The following is a 19,146-nucleotide window of genomic DNA, read 5'->3' on the forward strand; positions in this document are numbered from 1 at the left end:
TCTGTAGTGATGAATTCAATCTTGTAGCAACATAACCCTGTTCCAGAAGCCTACTTTTTAGAAATCTAGTGCGACACAACAAGTCTGCGTAGTTTCGGCAAACTCGGGCTTAACGTATGAGTTGTGATATGAACACTCCATACGAATGGGCTAAAGGATGTTGCCACTGCAATGGTGAAGGGAAGGTTGACAATTCTGAAAGAAAAGTCATCACGTTTGTCGTAAAGTTTGGTCAATAGTTTTTCTTTACCATCGATTTCTAAGTGTAGGTCAAGATATGAGGCTGACTTCATAGTGTCTGTAGCATCCTTTATCTAATTCGTTGGGGTAGATGCGATGTATCAAATCCCCGAAATTAGGATTGTTTAAAGATAATACGTCATATATGTAGCAAGTACGAGAAAAGTAAATTATATATTTAGTAAGTTTTTGTTTTTGTAATTAATTTGATCAAAAAAAAAACTATACTGATAACAAAAAAAAAAATTAAAAAAATACAACTACAGTGTATATACAGGTATGTCCCGCTTCACTGAGTCTACAAATAACTGTTTACTCGAAAGAAAATGTCATAATTTAGCAACTTATTCGGTTCCATTTCTTTTTGTTACTGGCCTGACATGCGGAGAATTTTATTTCTATAATTGTACGTAGCAAAAACAAACATAAGGCATTTCTATACATTTCCCAAAGCTTAGAATGATTAACCTTTTCAAAGATTCCAGCCAACACATAAGTTGACCAGAACAATAAAAATGTGTGATATGATAACCGAATGCCCTTATCATTTGACAGTCAACAAATAGCATGATGAACAGCATCTGTACATCCCAGGAACGGGTCCAGGTGAGGGCGTAATGAGCGTACGCCCCCCCTCCCTCGTAATTTCGCCTCCGCTTCATAAAATCCTGGATCCGCCCATGACACCTGTGCTTATCTTCGACTTGAAAATAAAAGTGTTTATGCTTGAGAAGGGTTCAGGCCCAGGGTTGTATCCCCTCTCGTTTTTTTATGGAAAATTTTCTTGATTGGGTGCGAAATCTTGGCAAAGTAAGCAAATGACAGTGCGCTGCTGCCGGGCGTATGGGGGAAACTTTGTTTGAATATAATCTAGAAATATTTTTACACATTCTACCTCCAAACATTTTTTTTTGCATTGCTTCGCTCCGCATTTATTTCTATTAACGCTCCCTTACCTGAAATTCTAGATCCCCCCTAGCTGTACCACATTTTGATTTACACGGTAACTTTCAACTCGGTGTGAACTAATATCGAAGAGTTCATTGACACATCGATGTGCTGAAATTAATGTTTACTTGCCATTATGCAAGGCATGCTTTGATTAGCATTACATATTCACTTACTAAGTGCTATATACATGTAACTTAGTGCAAGAAGTGCTTCAGATTTTTTTCAAAAATAAACCGAAAAGTAAGCTGTACATGCATGGTTCGTCACATTTTAAATTGAGAAGTATAATAACATATTGAAATGCACATTTTCACTGCGGACGACCAAGTAATTAACATTCATAGATGGTGTTAGATACTGTAGTTGAAACAATTAATTGAGATTGATGCAAATAATCGGTAGTTTTGTCAAATTTCTACAATTTGTAGTTTTGGGAAATGGATTATGTCCGGACCCCGTATGCCGAGATCAGTGGGATGCCAGTTCGTTTCCGAATCCCAAGACCGATAGTGGATTATGTGGGCGTGGCTGTAAAGATAGCTATGTGTGTGATCCATGTCAAATACTGAACAGTCAGGGGGGTGAGTTTTTTATTTAAGATATATATAGTCTACATGTATACTTGGACGTACATATTTCTTGCAAAACAGGGGAGTGGTCATGCAAGTAAATGTCTTTCATCCTTGACACGCAAAGCTGACTACATGCTTGCCTTGAATCTACTGTACATCTTTGAAGATCCTAGATAGCACTCAGTCACGTTTTTAAACTTAGCATCTCATATAGCATTTAAGAAATATTCTGACGAGTGTCAAATGATGGTCAACGCGCATATAGGTCATGACCGGCGATTTTACCTTACTATTTGTCTTATTTACATGTATACAACATGCATTAAGGCAAACTGAAGTGTGTGCCAATTCACACATTAATAGAACGAACCTGCGCAGTAACGGTTTCAATGGGGATAGGAGATTGACATCCCTCCTTTTATTGTAAATTTACATTTGACAAACAATACTAAATGTCTTAGCACCCTCTAGAACCCGGTTGACACTCTCGTTTTCAAAGTGTCTGGATCCGCCCCTGTGTCCTAAAGCATACATGTATTTATGTTTGTTTATAAAAACATGAAACTTACGGAAAATGTTCTTCTAATAAAAGTTTTAATGAAATGAATTTGGCGTAATATACAAACAAAATCACACACTGGTACTCAACTTCTTAAAAAAATAAAACTAGAAAAACGGTTAGCAAAACTCACTGGTGATGTCCCTGCCGCTACCTTCCCAAAAACCTTAGGAAAAACTTAAACAATGGCATCCTATGATAAACACATTTTAGAAAGTTTCATCAAATTTCGTTCAGCGGTTTCAGAGAAGTTGCTGTTTAGAACTGGGGACGGACGCACGGACAGTCAACATGAACATATACTTTTTATACTCAAAATGTTAATGAACCGTTTTGTGAAGAGTATAGTTTGTTTATCGTGCATTGAGTTATATTATTTATTTTATCATATCTTGTTTTGTTTCCTCAGCTGGCGAACTGGATGATATGTTAAAGAATGTACCTGCGCACATAACCTTGTGTGATGGAACCACAGATAGCTACGTCATTTCCGTTGCGATTATCAACATAATGAATATCACACATGGGTAATGTATTATTTCAATAATTGGATCTATTTGGTCATTGTTTCACACATGTAAATACAAAAAAAAAACTTCAAATGCACTTACATGTATAAGGAAAGGGGGCGTCATGGTCTGTTATGTGCTTTTCTATTCATGCTAGGTTTTCGCAAGTGGAAATGGCGGGGAAGTTCAGTTAGGCTAACAGTTTTTACACTTGGACCAACCCGGTATAAGTCGCCTTCTACGATTGGGATTTTTTTTTGCTTGAAAATTTCTCTCATATTCTGCACACAAAAAATAGCTCCCGTCGGTTCACCCGGCCTTCTTGTCTGTTAACACCCCATAACTTCAAATCTTTGATCCGACCTTGAACCGTATTATATGATCCCTTTAATTATGACATACGTAAAGAACTATATTAATTTGTGAATAAAACACATTTTCACCCAGCTCGTTCATATTATATGCAAATCTTAACCGAAAGACCAGGGTGGGGGGTCGGGGTTCTAGAGATGTTCCAGAAATGGCAGTGGCCGGGGAGTTCCGGATTATTATTTACAACATGTAGCAACTGCACGGCGATGGTATTTTGTGTTAACCGCTAAGTGATCGTCTATCTTTTAATCTTTAATCTGCGCGTGTCTTCCTTTTTTAGGACAAAAGAATCCAATGCTGAACAGTTTGCTGCCTCCCTTAGATATAAATGGGATTTTGGAGGAACTTGCTGGACGGACATTGCTATTTTCATGTCACGAGAAGACGGTCAGGTATATGTTGTAACGAGGACATTATAGTCATGCTTAAGTCAAGTTAGTAAATTGGTCGATTTGCCGCGAAGTTAGCAAGTCTTCTGTTCAGGCGCCGATCAATCTTTCGTCTGCTGGTCAGGCGGTCTCTCAGACGATCCGTCTTTCCATTCGTCTGTCAGTCATCAGTCTGTCAGGTTGCTTGTCAATGGTCGGTTGCTCAGACAATCCGTCTTTCCATCAGTCTGTTTACCAGCTGCTTAAATGGTATATCAGACAATATTCCCGTCTTTTAATCGGCCTGTCTGTCTGCTGGTCAGGTGGTACATGTATGTCAGACAATCCGTCTTTCCATCGGGCGCTCAATCTGCTAGTAAAGTTGTTGGTCAGACAATCTGTCTTTTCATACGTCTGTCGGTCTGCTGTTCAAATGGTCTGTCAGACAATCCGTCTTTCCATTGGTATATCAGTCCGCTGGTCAGGTGGTTGGTCCGACTATCCATTTTCCGTCATTCTATCAGTCTGTAGGTCAGGTACTCATCAAAATAATTCGTTTTTTTCATCGGTCTGTCAGTCTGCTGGTTAAACGGTCTGTTAGATAATCCGTCTTCTCATCGGACTCTCAATCTGATGATGAGGTTGTAAGTCAGACTATTCGTTTTTCCATCAGTCTCTCAATTTGCTATTCGAATGGTAGGTCAGGCAGTTTTTTTCCATTTGTCTGTCGGTCTGTTGTTCAAGCGGTCGGTCAGACAATCAGTCTATTCACCGGTCTATTGGTCTGCTGATCAGGCAGTCGGTAAGAGAATCCGTTTTCCTTCGGTCTGTCAATCTGCTGCTTGAAATGTCGGTTAGACAATTTGTCTTTCATCGGTCTGTCAGTCCGATGGTCAGACTATTTGTCAGACAATCCGTCTTTTCATAAGTCTGACAGTCTGCTGGTCATGTGGTTGGTCAGACAATCCGTCTTCCAACGGCCTGTCAGTCAACTGGTCAGGTAGTTGGACGGTCTTCCCATCAGTATGTCATTCTGCTGTTCAAACGGTCGGTCAGACAATTCGCCGTCTCATCACTCTCGTTCTGCTCTTCAGGTTGTCTGTCAGTCTGCTGGTCAGGTGGTTGGCCAGACAACATGGACAATGGGTCTTTCCATTTGTCTGTCAGCTTACTGGTCGGATAAGTGGTAGGACAATCTGCTTTTCCGTCGGTCTGTCAGACAATCCGTTTTCCTTCGGTCTGTCAAATTACTGGTTGAATATTCTATTCTATACAATAGTCAAATGAAATCTATATAACAAATATAAAGAACCTGACTTGGTTCAGATATTTTTATTGAAATGATTGGTGAAACCAAGTTTAACTGCTATATTATAATAGTGTGTTAAACCTCCAGTTTTTTGTTGCTGCTAATCGTTTTTGGTATATTAAAATAAGTCAGCTTAAAAATCCAACGCCAATAGCTCTGACATACATATACCTAAAAATTTGAAAATATAAAACACAAGGCGATGGGAAAACTAGGATATTACTGCATATTAAGGAGGTAGACCCAGGGTAAGGGACATAACTCTTGAAATTAGTGATATGCTTATATCATATTTAATTTAACCAAAACCTATCAAGCTTTCGTTTGAAACAGAAAGAAATCAGTCAAAGTTACGTTGATGCTTTCATGAGATTGAAGTTAAATGCTGAATACAAACGTTCGAATATTTGTCAGAGTTGTTTCCCCTACCCTAGGCCCGCCTCCTTAAAGGGAAATGCACACAGTGTTTTCTGTCTTAATAGAAACTTTAATATAAATAAAACTATTTTGACCAAACTAAAATCATAATAACACTTCGTTTATATAAAATATATACATGCAATATATATAGGCAATTTGATCCAGTAAAAGAATAATCAAGGGAACCAAGGTTATAGCGGTAATCAAAAGAGTGTAATCCAGGGACAAAGACCAGACATGGAAAACAGACATACACAACAAAGAACATAAAGTAACTAAAATCATACATACAAAGTAACAAAAGCAAATGAGTCCTCTGCTTTTCTAGAAAACTAGTAATCGGTCTTAAACAGATTCTTTTGTCTCAATGGGTTCAGTTTAGACTAATCTGGTTCCTTGGTCATTATCATAAGGAACCTAGGATCGCTGAAATATAGACTCAGGTCACCAGCGACAGATATGCAGAATATATGAGTAAATTGATGCTAATGAAATACATGTAAAGTAAAAACCAAGATGAAATTATCTAAATTAACTTATTTACTGTGCATTTGTATCGAAAGGTAATCTAAGTAATTTGGAAGAAATATTTAAACGTTGGTTTTTTAAATTTGAATATTAGAACGTATAAAATAACGTCATATCCACTCACCAAACAAAAGACAGAAGACGTCCCTGGTGACCTGGGGTAATATCACCCGAGCTGCCAGGTTACGGTTTAGATATGTTACATGTACTATGGAATGCCATAACTGTCTTTTGATATTGATTGTTCGGTGTTTTCAGAACTATGTTTAGTATTACAATGTATTTGGATGATGTTCAGTAGTTTTTTTTATATTATATTTGGTGTTTTGGTTATTATGTTCAGTAATTTCATTATGAAATGCAGTAGTTTTATTATGACATGCAGTAGTTTCATTATGACATGCAGTAGTTTTATTATGTCATGCAGTAGTTTTATTATGTCATGCAGTAGTTTCATTATGACATACAGTAGTTTCATTATGACAGGCAGTAGTTTTTGGATTATAATCGTCACTTATAAAGTTATATTCAACGTATTTTTTTACATGTTCCGTACTTTCGACATCATTCAATAGTATCTACACTACATTTTGTTATTTTTTCAGTTCCTCCAGTTTTGTTTTATACTCAGCGGTTAAATGGTTATGGTCAGCAGCGTCAATATTATACTCGGTTCAAAATGTTTTAGCGGTTATTCAATGGTTGTATCATTACGTTTGTTACGATGATTATGAACGAATCGGACAAGCAATAACGGAAGTATTGTCGGAAATGCAAGATTGTGGATATTTTTTGACAAGTGTTGACTTTCTGGAGTCTGCTAGAGTAAGTATAAGTTTTTTTTATAAAATATACTTCGCTGTACATGTATTATGACTATGTGGTTTCGCGAGTAATGCATGGAGATTCGTCATTAATCTTTTCATGTAAAAATATCAATAAAAAAGAAAACTACATGTGTCTAGTTCTACACGATAATATCGTTACGAAAAGCATACAACAAAATATTTTGCAATTGTAATGCAGCGTTCGAGATCCTGGAAGTAAAAAAAAATACAATGCAGGTCGGTCTTGCGGTTTCAAAACGTTCTACGTCGACAATAGTGCAAGTAAGTCTCGTCATGAGACCCCGTGACTGGGTTCTAGTCTACCATTCAAAATCATGGGGATTTGTCACTTAGAGAGCATTGAACTAAATGTTAAGGACAAAACATCTTTTCGTGTAAAGAATACCGATAAAAAATGACAAATATCTATCTCTACATGACAAAGGTATGAAGATAAAACATAAAATGGAAGATTTTGCAATGTTATACAGCTTTTTCGAGTACCCGGAATAAACAATAAAATGCAGATCGGTCTTCGGTTTCCAATACGTTCTACATCCGAAAGGAATTGAAAATAAAACAAGAACAACACTTTACTGTCTGTGAGAGCAACTGGCCTCTGTCAAATTTTGAATTTTACTTATGAATCAGCATTTCACTGAGTCACTATGTGCAATATTTCCAAAAATAAATGTACTAAAAATCATTTTGGTTCACTTTTCAATCGTATGTGAAAAAAAAAATTAAAAAAAAAAAAACAAAAATGAGGCTATTTTGGGATCCGCGTTTGATTTTTTTATTAAAGCTTAACACAGATAGTAATATACATGTACCTTCAACGCAGTTTTATTGGGGATTGTATATTATACCATAGTTGTACTTATAATATCCAGCAAAAACCTCAGGAGACGTATTCGAATGAGTTTGCAGCGTTTTTCAGTTCGGAAAAGGTATTATTTAATTTACAATGCCCAATAAAACTGCATAAAACGTATGGCATACCTAGTAAGATTAAGTAGTTGTATCATGTTAGTGGATTATTGTATACAATTATTAGTAAGCTGAAACAATAATATATTATCAAGATTTTTCATATTTATTATGATTTTAAAATATGTATTTGAACATTTGTAAATGAATGTTAAAGTACATATTTTTTATATTTTGAGAGTAAAACGAATGTTTTTTTTCTGTTTGAATTTTAAAATTCTGCCTAAATTACTTTTGTCAGTTAGACAAATTAAATGATGAAAAACCCCTTTAATTATCTTGCCTGAGGATGCACGATTATAATTTGGGTGAACATAAAAGCACTGTATAAAACTATTAGCAAGTCTCATATCGAAGCCTGATTGTATTGTTTTACTTATCGAAAAGCTGCTTTACAATGCAATGTATTATAGCTAATGCTTTTTCTTGTATAACATATATCTATGTCATTTTAATGGTATTTTGACACGAAAAGATGTCTTCCTTTAGAAATCAAACATTTGGTTTATATTGGTCGAATGTCATGGGTACGAAAAATGGGCTTCCGCCCTTTTCACACAAAAGAAATTCATAAGATTAAAAATTAGTCTTAAGTAATGAGGTCACAATACTTTGATTTAATTATTTTCTTTGTTTTGACACTTTTTTTCTCACCTAATAATAGGAATACTAAGTATTTGCTTTGTTGTACATCACACATTTTGCTTTGAAACAAACTATTTACACTTCAGTAAGTACATTTATTTAAATGGTTTGAAATTAATTATTCAGAAGTAACCAAGTACTTACCGCAGCTACAATAAGGCAGATATTTGAATTTTATGTCTACAACTGTCCATTGGTCCCAGGTTTTAGTGCGAGTTGCACGTTTATTTATGTCTTTCAAAGTTGTCAGACAACTCTTTGTTAGAGTTATAATTGACTTTGAAAGGCGACAAATTAATCAAGTGAGCGATTCAGGCTCCTTGGAACGTCTTGTTTGCTTATTTAATCATAAGGTTTATACTCCATTCATTTGGAATTGATTCTTCACATATCTTTCTTTAGTTCACCTGGCCGAAGACCACGTGACCTATTGCCATCACTTCACCTCCGTCGTCGTCATTAACAATTTTCCAAAACTTTCTCCTCTGAAGCTACTCGACCAATTCGAAGTTTTTCCCATATATCTCAACAACCGTTAGGTTTAGTTAAATTCTGACATAGTAAAGAATGATGAGATATATCTCTGGTCAAATTTTAGTGTTAATTTGTTAAGTCAAGTTAGAGTTATTGTCTTTTCTCAATGTTTTTTTATGTTTTTGTTTCTTTTGTTGTTTTTTGTCGTTATTGTTATTGTTGTTGTTTTGTTTTTGTGTTTGTTTGTTTTTTTTTTTTTTGCTATTTTTTATATTATTACTCTAAAAATCTTCTCTTCTAAAATACTCCATCAATTTAAACCAAACTTATTATGAATGTTCCTTGAGAATTCTGTATAGAACTAATGTGAGAATTATTGATCTCTGTTGAACATGGCCGCCGTGTTACTAAAACGGAACATAGGGGTCATACAGAAGTTTTTCGTATATCTCCAAAACCATTAGATTAAGCAAAATTCTGACACGTGTAAAAGTCTTCAGAATGTTGGGATCTATTCCTGGTAAAATTTTCGTGTAAATTTGTTTAGCCATGTTGAAGTTCATGCCCTTGTTCGACATTTTCCCTATTTGATGTTAATTCTTTCAAAAATGTTCTCCCCTGATACTACCAAACCCGTTGGAACCAAACTTGGTTTGAATATTTTCTAGGATGTTCTGCACAGAACTGATGTGGGTATTTGTTATCCGTCAAAAACATGGTCGCTGTTACTAAAATACTAAAAACCAAAGGTGTCAGCCAGTTTTCTCATAACAAAGGTGTCAGTCAGTATTATCATATATCTCCAAAAATGTTAGGTTTAGTCGAATTTTCTCAATTGTCAAAATGACCCTTATTATAAGGCCTACAAAATACTGCGACAAATCAAATTAAGTTGTCGCTCGACACCTTTTTAGAGTAAATGTAAGTGCCCTTGAAAGCCGAAAATTGATGTTTTAGCTGTTTTCAGTCAATATCTTGAAAACTATAATAGAAAGAAACCCAGGTGTTCCCGAGTCAAAATTGTTGGATAATTCCTTGTTAAAGTTATTGCCATTTAAAGTAAAAAAAATGAACCAGGTGAGCCATTCAGGCTACTGGCTCTTGTTGTTGATGGGATTTGTGACATCGGTTATCCCTTTTAGTGCCACCTTCAGCAACTCGCCATTGAATGACGAGTAATTTTACAAGTTGCAATTTTGATGCAAAAATCGATGTAATCTGAATGTTTGGTCAACATTAAGCAGAGAAGGAAACTTTTTTACTCTTAATTTAATTTGATTTGTAACAAACGTTCTGATTGGTTGATTCACTTTGAGAACGTGCTATGGTACTATAACGTCATTAACGGTCGATTGGTCCGCTATTCCAATTATCACATACGAAATAAGGTAGACGTACAATACTGTTAAGTCATTTCTGAAAATTTGGTCATATTTTGTTGAAATAAAGCTGTTTTGAGGCAGTCCACACAGAGATTGCTAGTGTTTTGTCATAAGAAAGTGCATATTTTTTTAATCCTTGGTGTGTGGAGGTTCAAGTCATTTATAAGTAATTTAGTGATTATTCTTATAAAATCCAGTAGCCATGTTTTAGTACAAATCAGGGGTGCCTTTCCAAAACTAACAGCCAAATACTGTACTTTATAAAATATCAGGCGTTTAAACACTACCACAAGATGAAAGCATGCATGGAGTAGGTGGAAAAAAGGTAAAAATAATACGACCCTTTTCGATTCATTCTCTCACAATTTTAGTCCCAAAAGTTCGTGCAAAATAAGGTATTTTGAAAATCAGCCATCTGATGCTGAGTAGAGAATCTAATACGGCAAGGGACTGAAACGTTCCGGATACCATTTGTCATTTAAATTACACCTATTTACCATAACATATATTACATCTCTCTATGTATAAATGTTTATCTACATTTAAATAATATATCCACCAAATTTCAACTTTTAATTTTAAGTTTTACAAAATTTGACCGGGATAACTTGGCGTGCGAAACAGTGCGCCTTAATGTAACAGTATAGTGCACCCTAACGTTCTGATAACGAACTGTATAGTGCACCCTAACGTTCTGATAACGAACAGTATAGTGCACCCTAACGTTATGATAACGGACTGTATAGTGCACCCTAACGTTCTGATAACGCACTGTATAGTGCACCCTAACGTTCTGATAACGCACTGTATAGTGCACCCTAACGTTCTGATAACGAACAGTATAGTGCACCCTAACGTTCTGATAACGCACTGTATAGTGCACCCTAACGTTCTGATAACGCACTGTATAGTGCACCCTAACGTTCTGATAACGAATCGAATATTAATATTTGGAATAGCACCCATAAGAAGTTAAATTATGAAGAATGTTTCTATTTGTTGAACATGTTATATTACTCAACAGCCAGGTTGATCATAAGTCGGTTAACACTGCCGTAAATCAGAATATTTCGTATAATCTAAAAAAAAAATAGAAACATTCTTTAAGTGTCTTTATATTTGTTATATTTCAATAGCCAGGATGGTGTTCCTGAAATTGTTCTACTGTATGATAATATTAGAACGCTTTATGACCACTATTGTCTGGGCCTAGAACGTTTCCTGACGATTTAGTGTAGAACGATTTATGACCATTAGTGTCCGGGCTTAGGACGATTCTTGACGATTTAGTCTAGAATGATATATGACAACTAAAACTGCTCTAACTCCTGCTAATTCTAGATAAAACAGAAAAAGACGAGAGCAGACCCTCTCTGTACTACGAGTACCTGTAACGTATTCGCAGTCCTTATGAGCTATTGACCTTGCAGCCCTAAATAAATGCGGACCAATCGACCACTCTCGCTTTTGGACCGAGATGGGCAATAAAGCCAAAAAAAAAAAAAAAATAAAATAATAATTACAAATTGAATAACAAAACAATTTGATAAACCAAGTATTGAATTATAGAACATAAATAAATTATATGCAGCTTTCATTTTACACAGGTAATTTGGAGGCGAAAGTGCATGGGACATAAAATATGAATATAGCTAAAGACGTGACACAATGTTTCAGCTCTCATCCCCAAAAAGAAACATTAAATGCCTTATACTGCGCAAATGTGGGATGCGTTCTTATTTTAACTGTAAATGTCAAAAATGTGAGTTATACATTTGGAATGTTGTAAATGAGCATTTTATTTCATACTTTTCTAGGGGAAGGGGTAATAACTCCAATATTCTAAGAAATTCCCTACAAGACAATAGCTTTTTCTGGTTTCATAATGTAGCTGTCGAATTAACATGTATCTATCGAATGATAAATTTTAGAACTGTTTATGGAGAATTTCATGTGTTATTGATAATTTAGACTATAAAAGTCGGCACACCCGAGAAGTATTAATTGTGGTAAGACGAAACAGAATACACCACATAAGCCATTTAACTGAAGTATCGATGCGCTAGGGCTATGATATTAAAAATATGTCAATTTTAATAATTTTTCGATAGGGTAGGGTTACATGTTTTACATATTACGCAATAACCGTAAGTGGTACCGCCATTTTCCGAGTACCATTTGAAAGCTGAGATATTTGGCTGTCAGAAGATGCCTATAAATGTCAGTTTCCGTGGGTTGAAGAATAAATAAAAATGTTGGCTTTTGTCTCAACGTGGTTTAAAAATTGGCCAAAAAATACAAAAATGGTTCAATTTATTATTTTTTGGGCGACATATTGATCCTTAAACAAGAGGTATTAGGATATACGAAATTCAAATTAGATTTGATGAGTGGTGGGGTGCACGGGGATAATCTCAGTCAATGTACAACAATGAAATTTCAATTTTCATAACATAGGGTCTATACTGATTGAACTATGTCCGAATCTAATTGTACATTTACTTCACTATTATAATACCAGAAATGATGAGAAATTTCAATTCATAGGAGGGGATTCAGCCGGGGGCGTGGCGGGCGTGTACCCCCCCTAAAATTTGGTAGATTTAGGCGGTTTTCGGTCGAAACTTTAATTTCTCGCTTATTTTACCACAAAAGATATATGTAACAACATTGCACCCACTTTAGCAGAATATTAAAAAAAAAATAAACTCAAAAACTTTTTCGTCTCGCTCCGCTCGGCGAAATTTTTAATTGATCTTAAATCCTGGATCCGCCCCCGATTCAGATTCTGTTTCTGAGATATACATGTATGGAATGGGACAGCACTTCCCTTTTACCAGCTGAGCAGTACTTGGTCAACAGGAAACGGTTATTGTTCATATATGTTTTTGAAATAAAACAATCAATATTAAAACATACCAATTATTGTTAAAATATGTATACATTTGTGTGTGTGTTTTAAACTGCATATTCATTTCTCCGTTCACCTAAATTCTGGCATTTTATTTTATCGTTTGTCTTCGGAGCTGAGTTGAAACGGACGACATAAATTGTAAAGTGTCGTTCTCATAATGTAAACTTTGTACTTACTTTCAATCCCCCTTTTTTATTTAAGTTAGATTTTAAGACGCTTTAGTTTTTAAAAAAAATATTGGAGACACTTATTGTTGTTTCAAATTCTCTCCACGACATATCACTTCCGCATGATGATTTTTTGTTCCCATCATTCTGCATCCCGCCAATTTTTACGCGCATATTGCTGTTGCGCTCTCCACTCTCGCTATTAATAACTTGACAGGTGTTTTTTTTTTCTAAAATAACTACTGTGAACGGGACATTATCGCTTGCGCAAAACATTTATGTGGATGTGAGTTTCGCTGTAAGATGTCTTTACAATTACGAATAATATTGTAGGGGGATAGGGTTGTATCTTTGTGGACCGCGAATATGGCGATAGTTACCCGCAAAATGACCTCATTTACGTTATTTAAAAATACTGTGTTATTTTTTTTTACAGTAAACCATTGTCAAATGAAAGGGACCAGTAAAATATACGTTGTCCTATTATTTCTTAGTGTTGGATTGATCGTATACAGATATTTACATGTAACATATCCAACTCAGAATCTCCCTGTGGACTCAGAAATAATGGCTCTACAACTTTACATCAAGCCCCTTACTTAAATACCAAACATAACGGATGGCAATATAAAATCCTACTCCCAAGAAGGACAAGACAAAATTGTTTTCGACATTTTTCCAATCGAGAATGGATTTTTTATTGAAATGGGAGCTTTTGACGGTCGGTCTTTGTCAAACACATTTTGGCTTGAGAAACAACATGGATGGAGTGGTTTGCTTATTTAAGCAAACCCTGACCTGTGTAAACAGATAGATAAGCGTCATCGTAACGCATGGAGACTATGTGCTTGTATAGCAGATAAAACGAAATCAACTTATATTCGAATGAGGGAATATGATTCAGCGTTGGGTGGATTACAAGATTCCTATACTGGACATGTAGCTAAGAAGAGAATGAAATCGAAAATCACGGTTCCCTGTTTTAAATTGCAAACAGTTTTAAGTTACATGTACATAAGGACAAAACGGATAAACTACTTTTCATTAGATGTTGAAGGCGCTGAAATGGTTGTTTTGAAAACTATCCAAGACGCCTTGAAGTCACGTGATATAATCGTGGATATATGGACTATAGAGTATGCTATTCATCATGGTAGTAGCAACGAACACAGTCGAAAATTGAAAAAAACTGCGACATTATTTCAAAGACGTTGGGGGTTATACAGAACATTCTACTATAGGGGGTTTAGATGTAGTATTTATTTACATAGAAACTTGGTGTAAGGTTCATCGTGTCTTACCGAAAGGTCAGAAATGTGATACATAGTTTTACTTACTATCATGCGAAAGGGTGCAGCCATTTACATTTTTTTTATTTTGGCAACTTAGATTTTATTATTATTGTTGTTATCATTTCGTTACTATGATTTTACTTAATATTTGCACAAAATCATTGAAAGCTTTGGATAATATGTGAGAAAAAAAGAAAGAATTCTTTTGTTAAATCTGAATGTTCCTATTAGAAGAAAACCTATTTTTGTATAGTCTACATTAATGTTTTTGGTATTAATTTGATGCTGGTACAATGATTATAAGTGTTTTGTTTGTTTTTAATATATATTAAATGCTCTTGATTTTACCATATTTTATTGTAAATAAGGGAGCTGGTATTTAATCGTAGTACTCCAGCTAAGAATCATGCAAATTATGATTTATGGTTGGAAAGCCTACGTACTTTTTATTTTTGATATTTTGTTTAAATGTTAAACTAAACAGAAATTAAAATGTGGCTTTCCATATACACACTAAACCCTGTTTATATACATGTGTATGTAAATTATATGTGATGGATCGTAAAAAACGATGCGAAACATAACAATAAATAGATGTATATCTATATGTACAAGCGTATCAGAATGTGACGACTCTTAACGACTCCATACGCTACACTGCTCCATCGGTTCAAAATGATACAGGAAAGATAATGTAAACTTATGGAAGGGTCTGAAAAATCCCAACGACATTAGAACTGTCAAATTTGTGAATTACAAACGTTCCAATGTGTTATTAAAACCTATGTAGAATGTTTGTTTGTTTGTTGTTGTTTTCTTTTTTCGATTTTAATTATTTTTTTTATTGTGTTCCTTACATAATTCTGGTAAAAAAATAATGTACACGTATCAGTAGATTTTGAGTTAAAAAGCAAGTATAGTATGGGTTCTGCCCATCTATGAAGATCGTAGGGTGACCTGTAGAAGTGTAATTGTTTGTCGCTTGGTATTTGGTGGGTGGGTGTCTCAATGCAATCAAACCATATCTCCCTTGTTTATATACAATAACCAAAGCACCAATTATATAGTGTCAGTACTACCGACCATACTAAAATATTGTCAGTACTACTGAACACACTAAAATATTGTCAGTACTACAAGGCTTAATAACCAAAACAAGGAATATGATTTCAGTTCTTTGAACAAGATTGATTGATTTATTGATTGTTAGAGTTTAACGTCTTTGAACAAGATAGCAAAAACACCGAATATAATGTCAGAAATACTGATCATTATAAAACATTTGTCCAAATATAATTTCAGTATCACTGAACATGATTACCAACGTTCCGAAAATCATATAAAAAATACTGAACATCAACACCAACACTTCGAAAATGTTGTCAGAACCACTGAACATGAGACCTAAACGCCTAACATAATGTCACAACTTCTTGACATAATACCTAAAGCACTGATAATAATGTCAAAAGTACTGAACATAACATAAAAACTACAGAACAACATAATAAATACAAATGGACATAATGCTGAAAACACCGTTCATATTTAACAATAAACATCAGAAGACAGCTATGGTGTTTCATAGGTTACACTTAGGCGCGGATACAAGGACTGGCGTTCCTGGCGTACACGCCCTCCCCCCTAAATCGATAAAAAAACATTTTCACCACAAATTTCACCCCATATGTTTTGCCTTGTTTTGCACGCCTATAATTCAATTAACGCCCCCCCTTTTTCCAAAAAAAAAAGAAAAAAAATCAAATCCTGGATCCGCCCCTGACACTGTTGATACTAATATCCAAGTACAGAAAGGATGTTGTGCTTCATTTTAAACTGAGGTGACTGCTGTCGTCCAAATTGTGGAAAAAGTCTTACAAATGAGTTGCATATTTAAAAAAGAAGTACTGAATTTACTGTATGAGTTATGGTTTGGTGTTATAATCCAAGTATAAGAAATCTTCTTTATGTACATAGATTTTAATATACTTCGACTCTTTGTACATTATAGATTTACAGTTCGCTTGGACGTGTAGCCAATGAGGCTCTAACCTCCGACTGTACAAAGAAAATATCGGATGAAACTAGAGATCGATATCTAAAAACAGACCACTTCGAAGAAGGAATAAAACACATGGTTCAAGAATATAAGTAAGCTGCAATGGCGAATCTTTTGGGGATCCGGGTTATCCTGGGGTCGGGGGTTTGAACCCCACCAATGTTTACAGATTTTTATCATTTTGGGCAAATGAATATGTGGACAAAAATGAGCTAATTATAACCTGGAAGTTAACCCCCTTCTAGATTGGAATACTTACCAGTTTATAAATGTTAACAGATCGGAACTAGATATAACAACACAAGCTTATCTTTATTACCGTCTTACTATAATTCTACTTCCGGTTCGGCAATTACATGCAAGTCGTCAGAATAGGCGTAATCATCCAGAGTATATCCAAATATATGGTCTTGGTTCAATCACATGAATGATTTGTTTGGGAATGGGAATTTCGAATTGCTCTCATGCACTGACATTATGAAAGTGGGTGTTACACTCTCGAATCAAGTCAGTTACTCCCACTAATAACTGAGGATCTATCGGCAGGAATGAACCACATAGTACTATGATTCAAATGCAACGAGTTACCGTCTCTTATCCCAAAGAAATCAAATGGTGTTTCTCTGAGGTTGTGTGGTTCAAACACATGTGCGGATTAAGAGAGGTTAAAAAAGGGGGTCAAAGCTATAAATTATGCTCATTTTTATCCTACCACCTTTTTCCTACATTTATGGAACTTTGAAATGTAACCACCGCAATAAGTAGAGGGTGTGCGATTGTGTTCCTGTATGCATCTTATACATGTATGTACATGAGCGTAAAACGTCTATCTTGTATCTAAAATATATACGTCTAGGATGTTTGAAACCCATATAACTATAACCTGTGCGAATTTAATCTATGACCGTAGAACTGGTTTCAATTTGACAGAGAGTAATTTGCTTGATAAACAAAATTGAAAATGAGCTCGTATCGTATAATAGAATTGGAAAATCTACATAAAATCTACTAGGACATAGATAACATTAAACGAAGATGAGTGACATATACATGTAGAAATAATGCATGTTTAGCTTATAACTTGCATCTTCTGTAGCTCTCTTAAAGTTACACCTGCCTTAGAGTACCTTTGATAAACAAGCTGATGTCATGCATCTATTTCCTGCATAATGGGTATATTCGCTACATGTATTTCCAAGATTTTTTATCTGCGACACTCAGTATACTTACATGTAACTCCTCTTCTTAATCAGTACTGTATAATGACAATAGCTTCGCGGATTTGTAATGAGTAGTGCTCTTGTCTATGGAATTTTTCACATCCTGTTTAGCACAGCGTATATGTATAACCTCGCGGAGTGATAAGTAGTGAAACAGGAAACATTTATATGTCAGCGGAGGAGATTTATATGGACTGATATTTATTTTCAGGAAGGTTCTTAAACAAGGAAAATGTGATGCTGAAACGGAAACGACGAAGATGATTGTTGGGGGTGTTATATTTGTCCTTGCTGTGACTGGAGTTATTGGATACTCCTGTTACAAAGCAAAAGGGAAGGTATGTAGCTGCAAAGAAGAAACCCCGACACGGAGAGCGTCGGTTCAAAGTTCAACTTCGGATTACGTACCATTCCATGTTGATGTGTGTGGAAATAATGATGAGGGACATGATAGAGATAGTGACGGAGGAGGTGGTGGAGGGAGTAATTTTTAGATGAAAATATATACAATGAAAACGAAATCGGTTTTATTTTGTACTTTTTATTCACTTAATTTCCAGTCATATTTCTGTTAACGAAATGCATGGTGTCAACAGCCTTAACTTCATATCATTATACAATAGTAAGTTAATAGATTATAGAGTTTATGAAATATGGAACTTGATTGGACTAGTCTTCTGTGTCTGTAAATATGTCCAAAAAACAACAACAGAATAAAAACAATTACCAGTTTCAATCTTTAATTCTTCGATGACATTGTATATAGGATCTTAATATTACCCGATATATCTACACTTTGGCGATTCAGATGCAGAAATGATATTTTTGTCTTATTAGAATAGAAACAATTAAGGGGCGGAAGCTAGGCGGGCGTGTACCCCCCTAAAATTTATAAAATGATTACATACGGAATGGCCATTATATTTGTATTTTATACCTCGATAACGCTTGGTATAAAATAATCGAATATAAAGTCCCAGTCTCTGTCTAAATGTGTACAACACTATATCCCTATGAAGTAGTAAAATAAAATAAAGCAAGCAAAAAACGCTGTGTTTTTCTACACTTAGAATCGCCTCTAACATAGGAAGTGTCTGAATTGGTTGATCAACACTGCATCATTCTGTTTGAACATTAAGACAATAAAACATATCCGTTCATGAAAATCACGATATGACAATATACCCGGCGGTCTGACTACTTGACTGGTGGATATCTGACTACTAACTTGGCTGTTGAATACCCGACTACTTAGATTGGGTGATGAATATCTATTTTACCGGTGAATATCCGAAAATTTGACTGCTTGACTGGTGAATATTCCAGAGTCTTACTACATCTGAGCAAT

The 19,146-nt window shown here is 35.1% G+C and overlaps 1 protein-coding gene and 1 pseudogene across 1 annotated transcript; both read left to right on the forward strand.

Moving 5' to 3' along the window:
- The first annotated feature begins 1,345 nt into the window (after positions 1 to 1,345).
- On the forward strand, positions 1,346 to 18,833 carry LOC148600296 (uncharacterized). The gene is made up of 5 exons (XM_088558839.1): positions 1,346 to 1,772; positions 2,732 to 2,849; positions 3,484 to 3,595; positions 16,531 to 16,670; positions 18,010 to 18,833. The coding sequence occupies exons 1-5, from the start codon at positions 1,577 to 1,579 to the stop codon at positions 18,290 to 18,292; spliced, it is 849 nt and encodes a 282-aa protein (XP_088414965.1). The 5' UTR covers positions 1,346 to 1,576; the 3' UTR covers positions 18,293 to 18,833.
- LOC148600297 (uncharacterized) lies at positions 13,840 to 15,349 on the forward strand (annotated as a pseudogene).
- Positions 18,834 to 19,146: the final 313 nt, after the last annotated feature.

Source organism: Perna viridis, chromosome 13 (genome assembly GCF_037379345.1).
Source record: "Perna viridis isolate PV_CMFRI_1.1 ecotype Kerala chromosome 13, ASM3737934v1, whole genome shotgun sequence".
NCBI lineage: Eukaryota > Metazoa > Mollusca > Bivalvia > Mytilida > Mytilidae > Perna > Perna viridis.

Excerpts from the sequence above, each read along its gene's own strand:
- LOC148600296 (XM_088558839.1), top strand. The coding sequence starts at position 1,577 with ATGCAAATAATCGGTAGTTTTGTCAAATTTCTACAATTTGTAGTTTTG. Across the intron at positions 1,773-2,731 it reads AATACTGAACAGTCAGGGGG|CTGGCGAACTGGATGATATG; the intron begins GTGAGTTTTTTA and ends TTGTTTCCTCAG. Across the intron at positions 3,596-16,530 it reads TGTCACGAGAAGACGGTCAG|ATTTACAGTTCGCTTGGACG; the intron begins GTATATGTTGTA and ends TGTACATTATAG.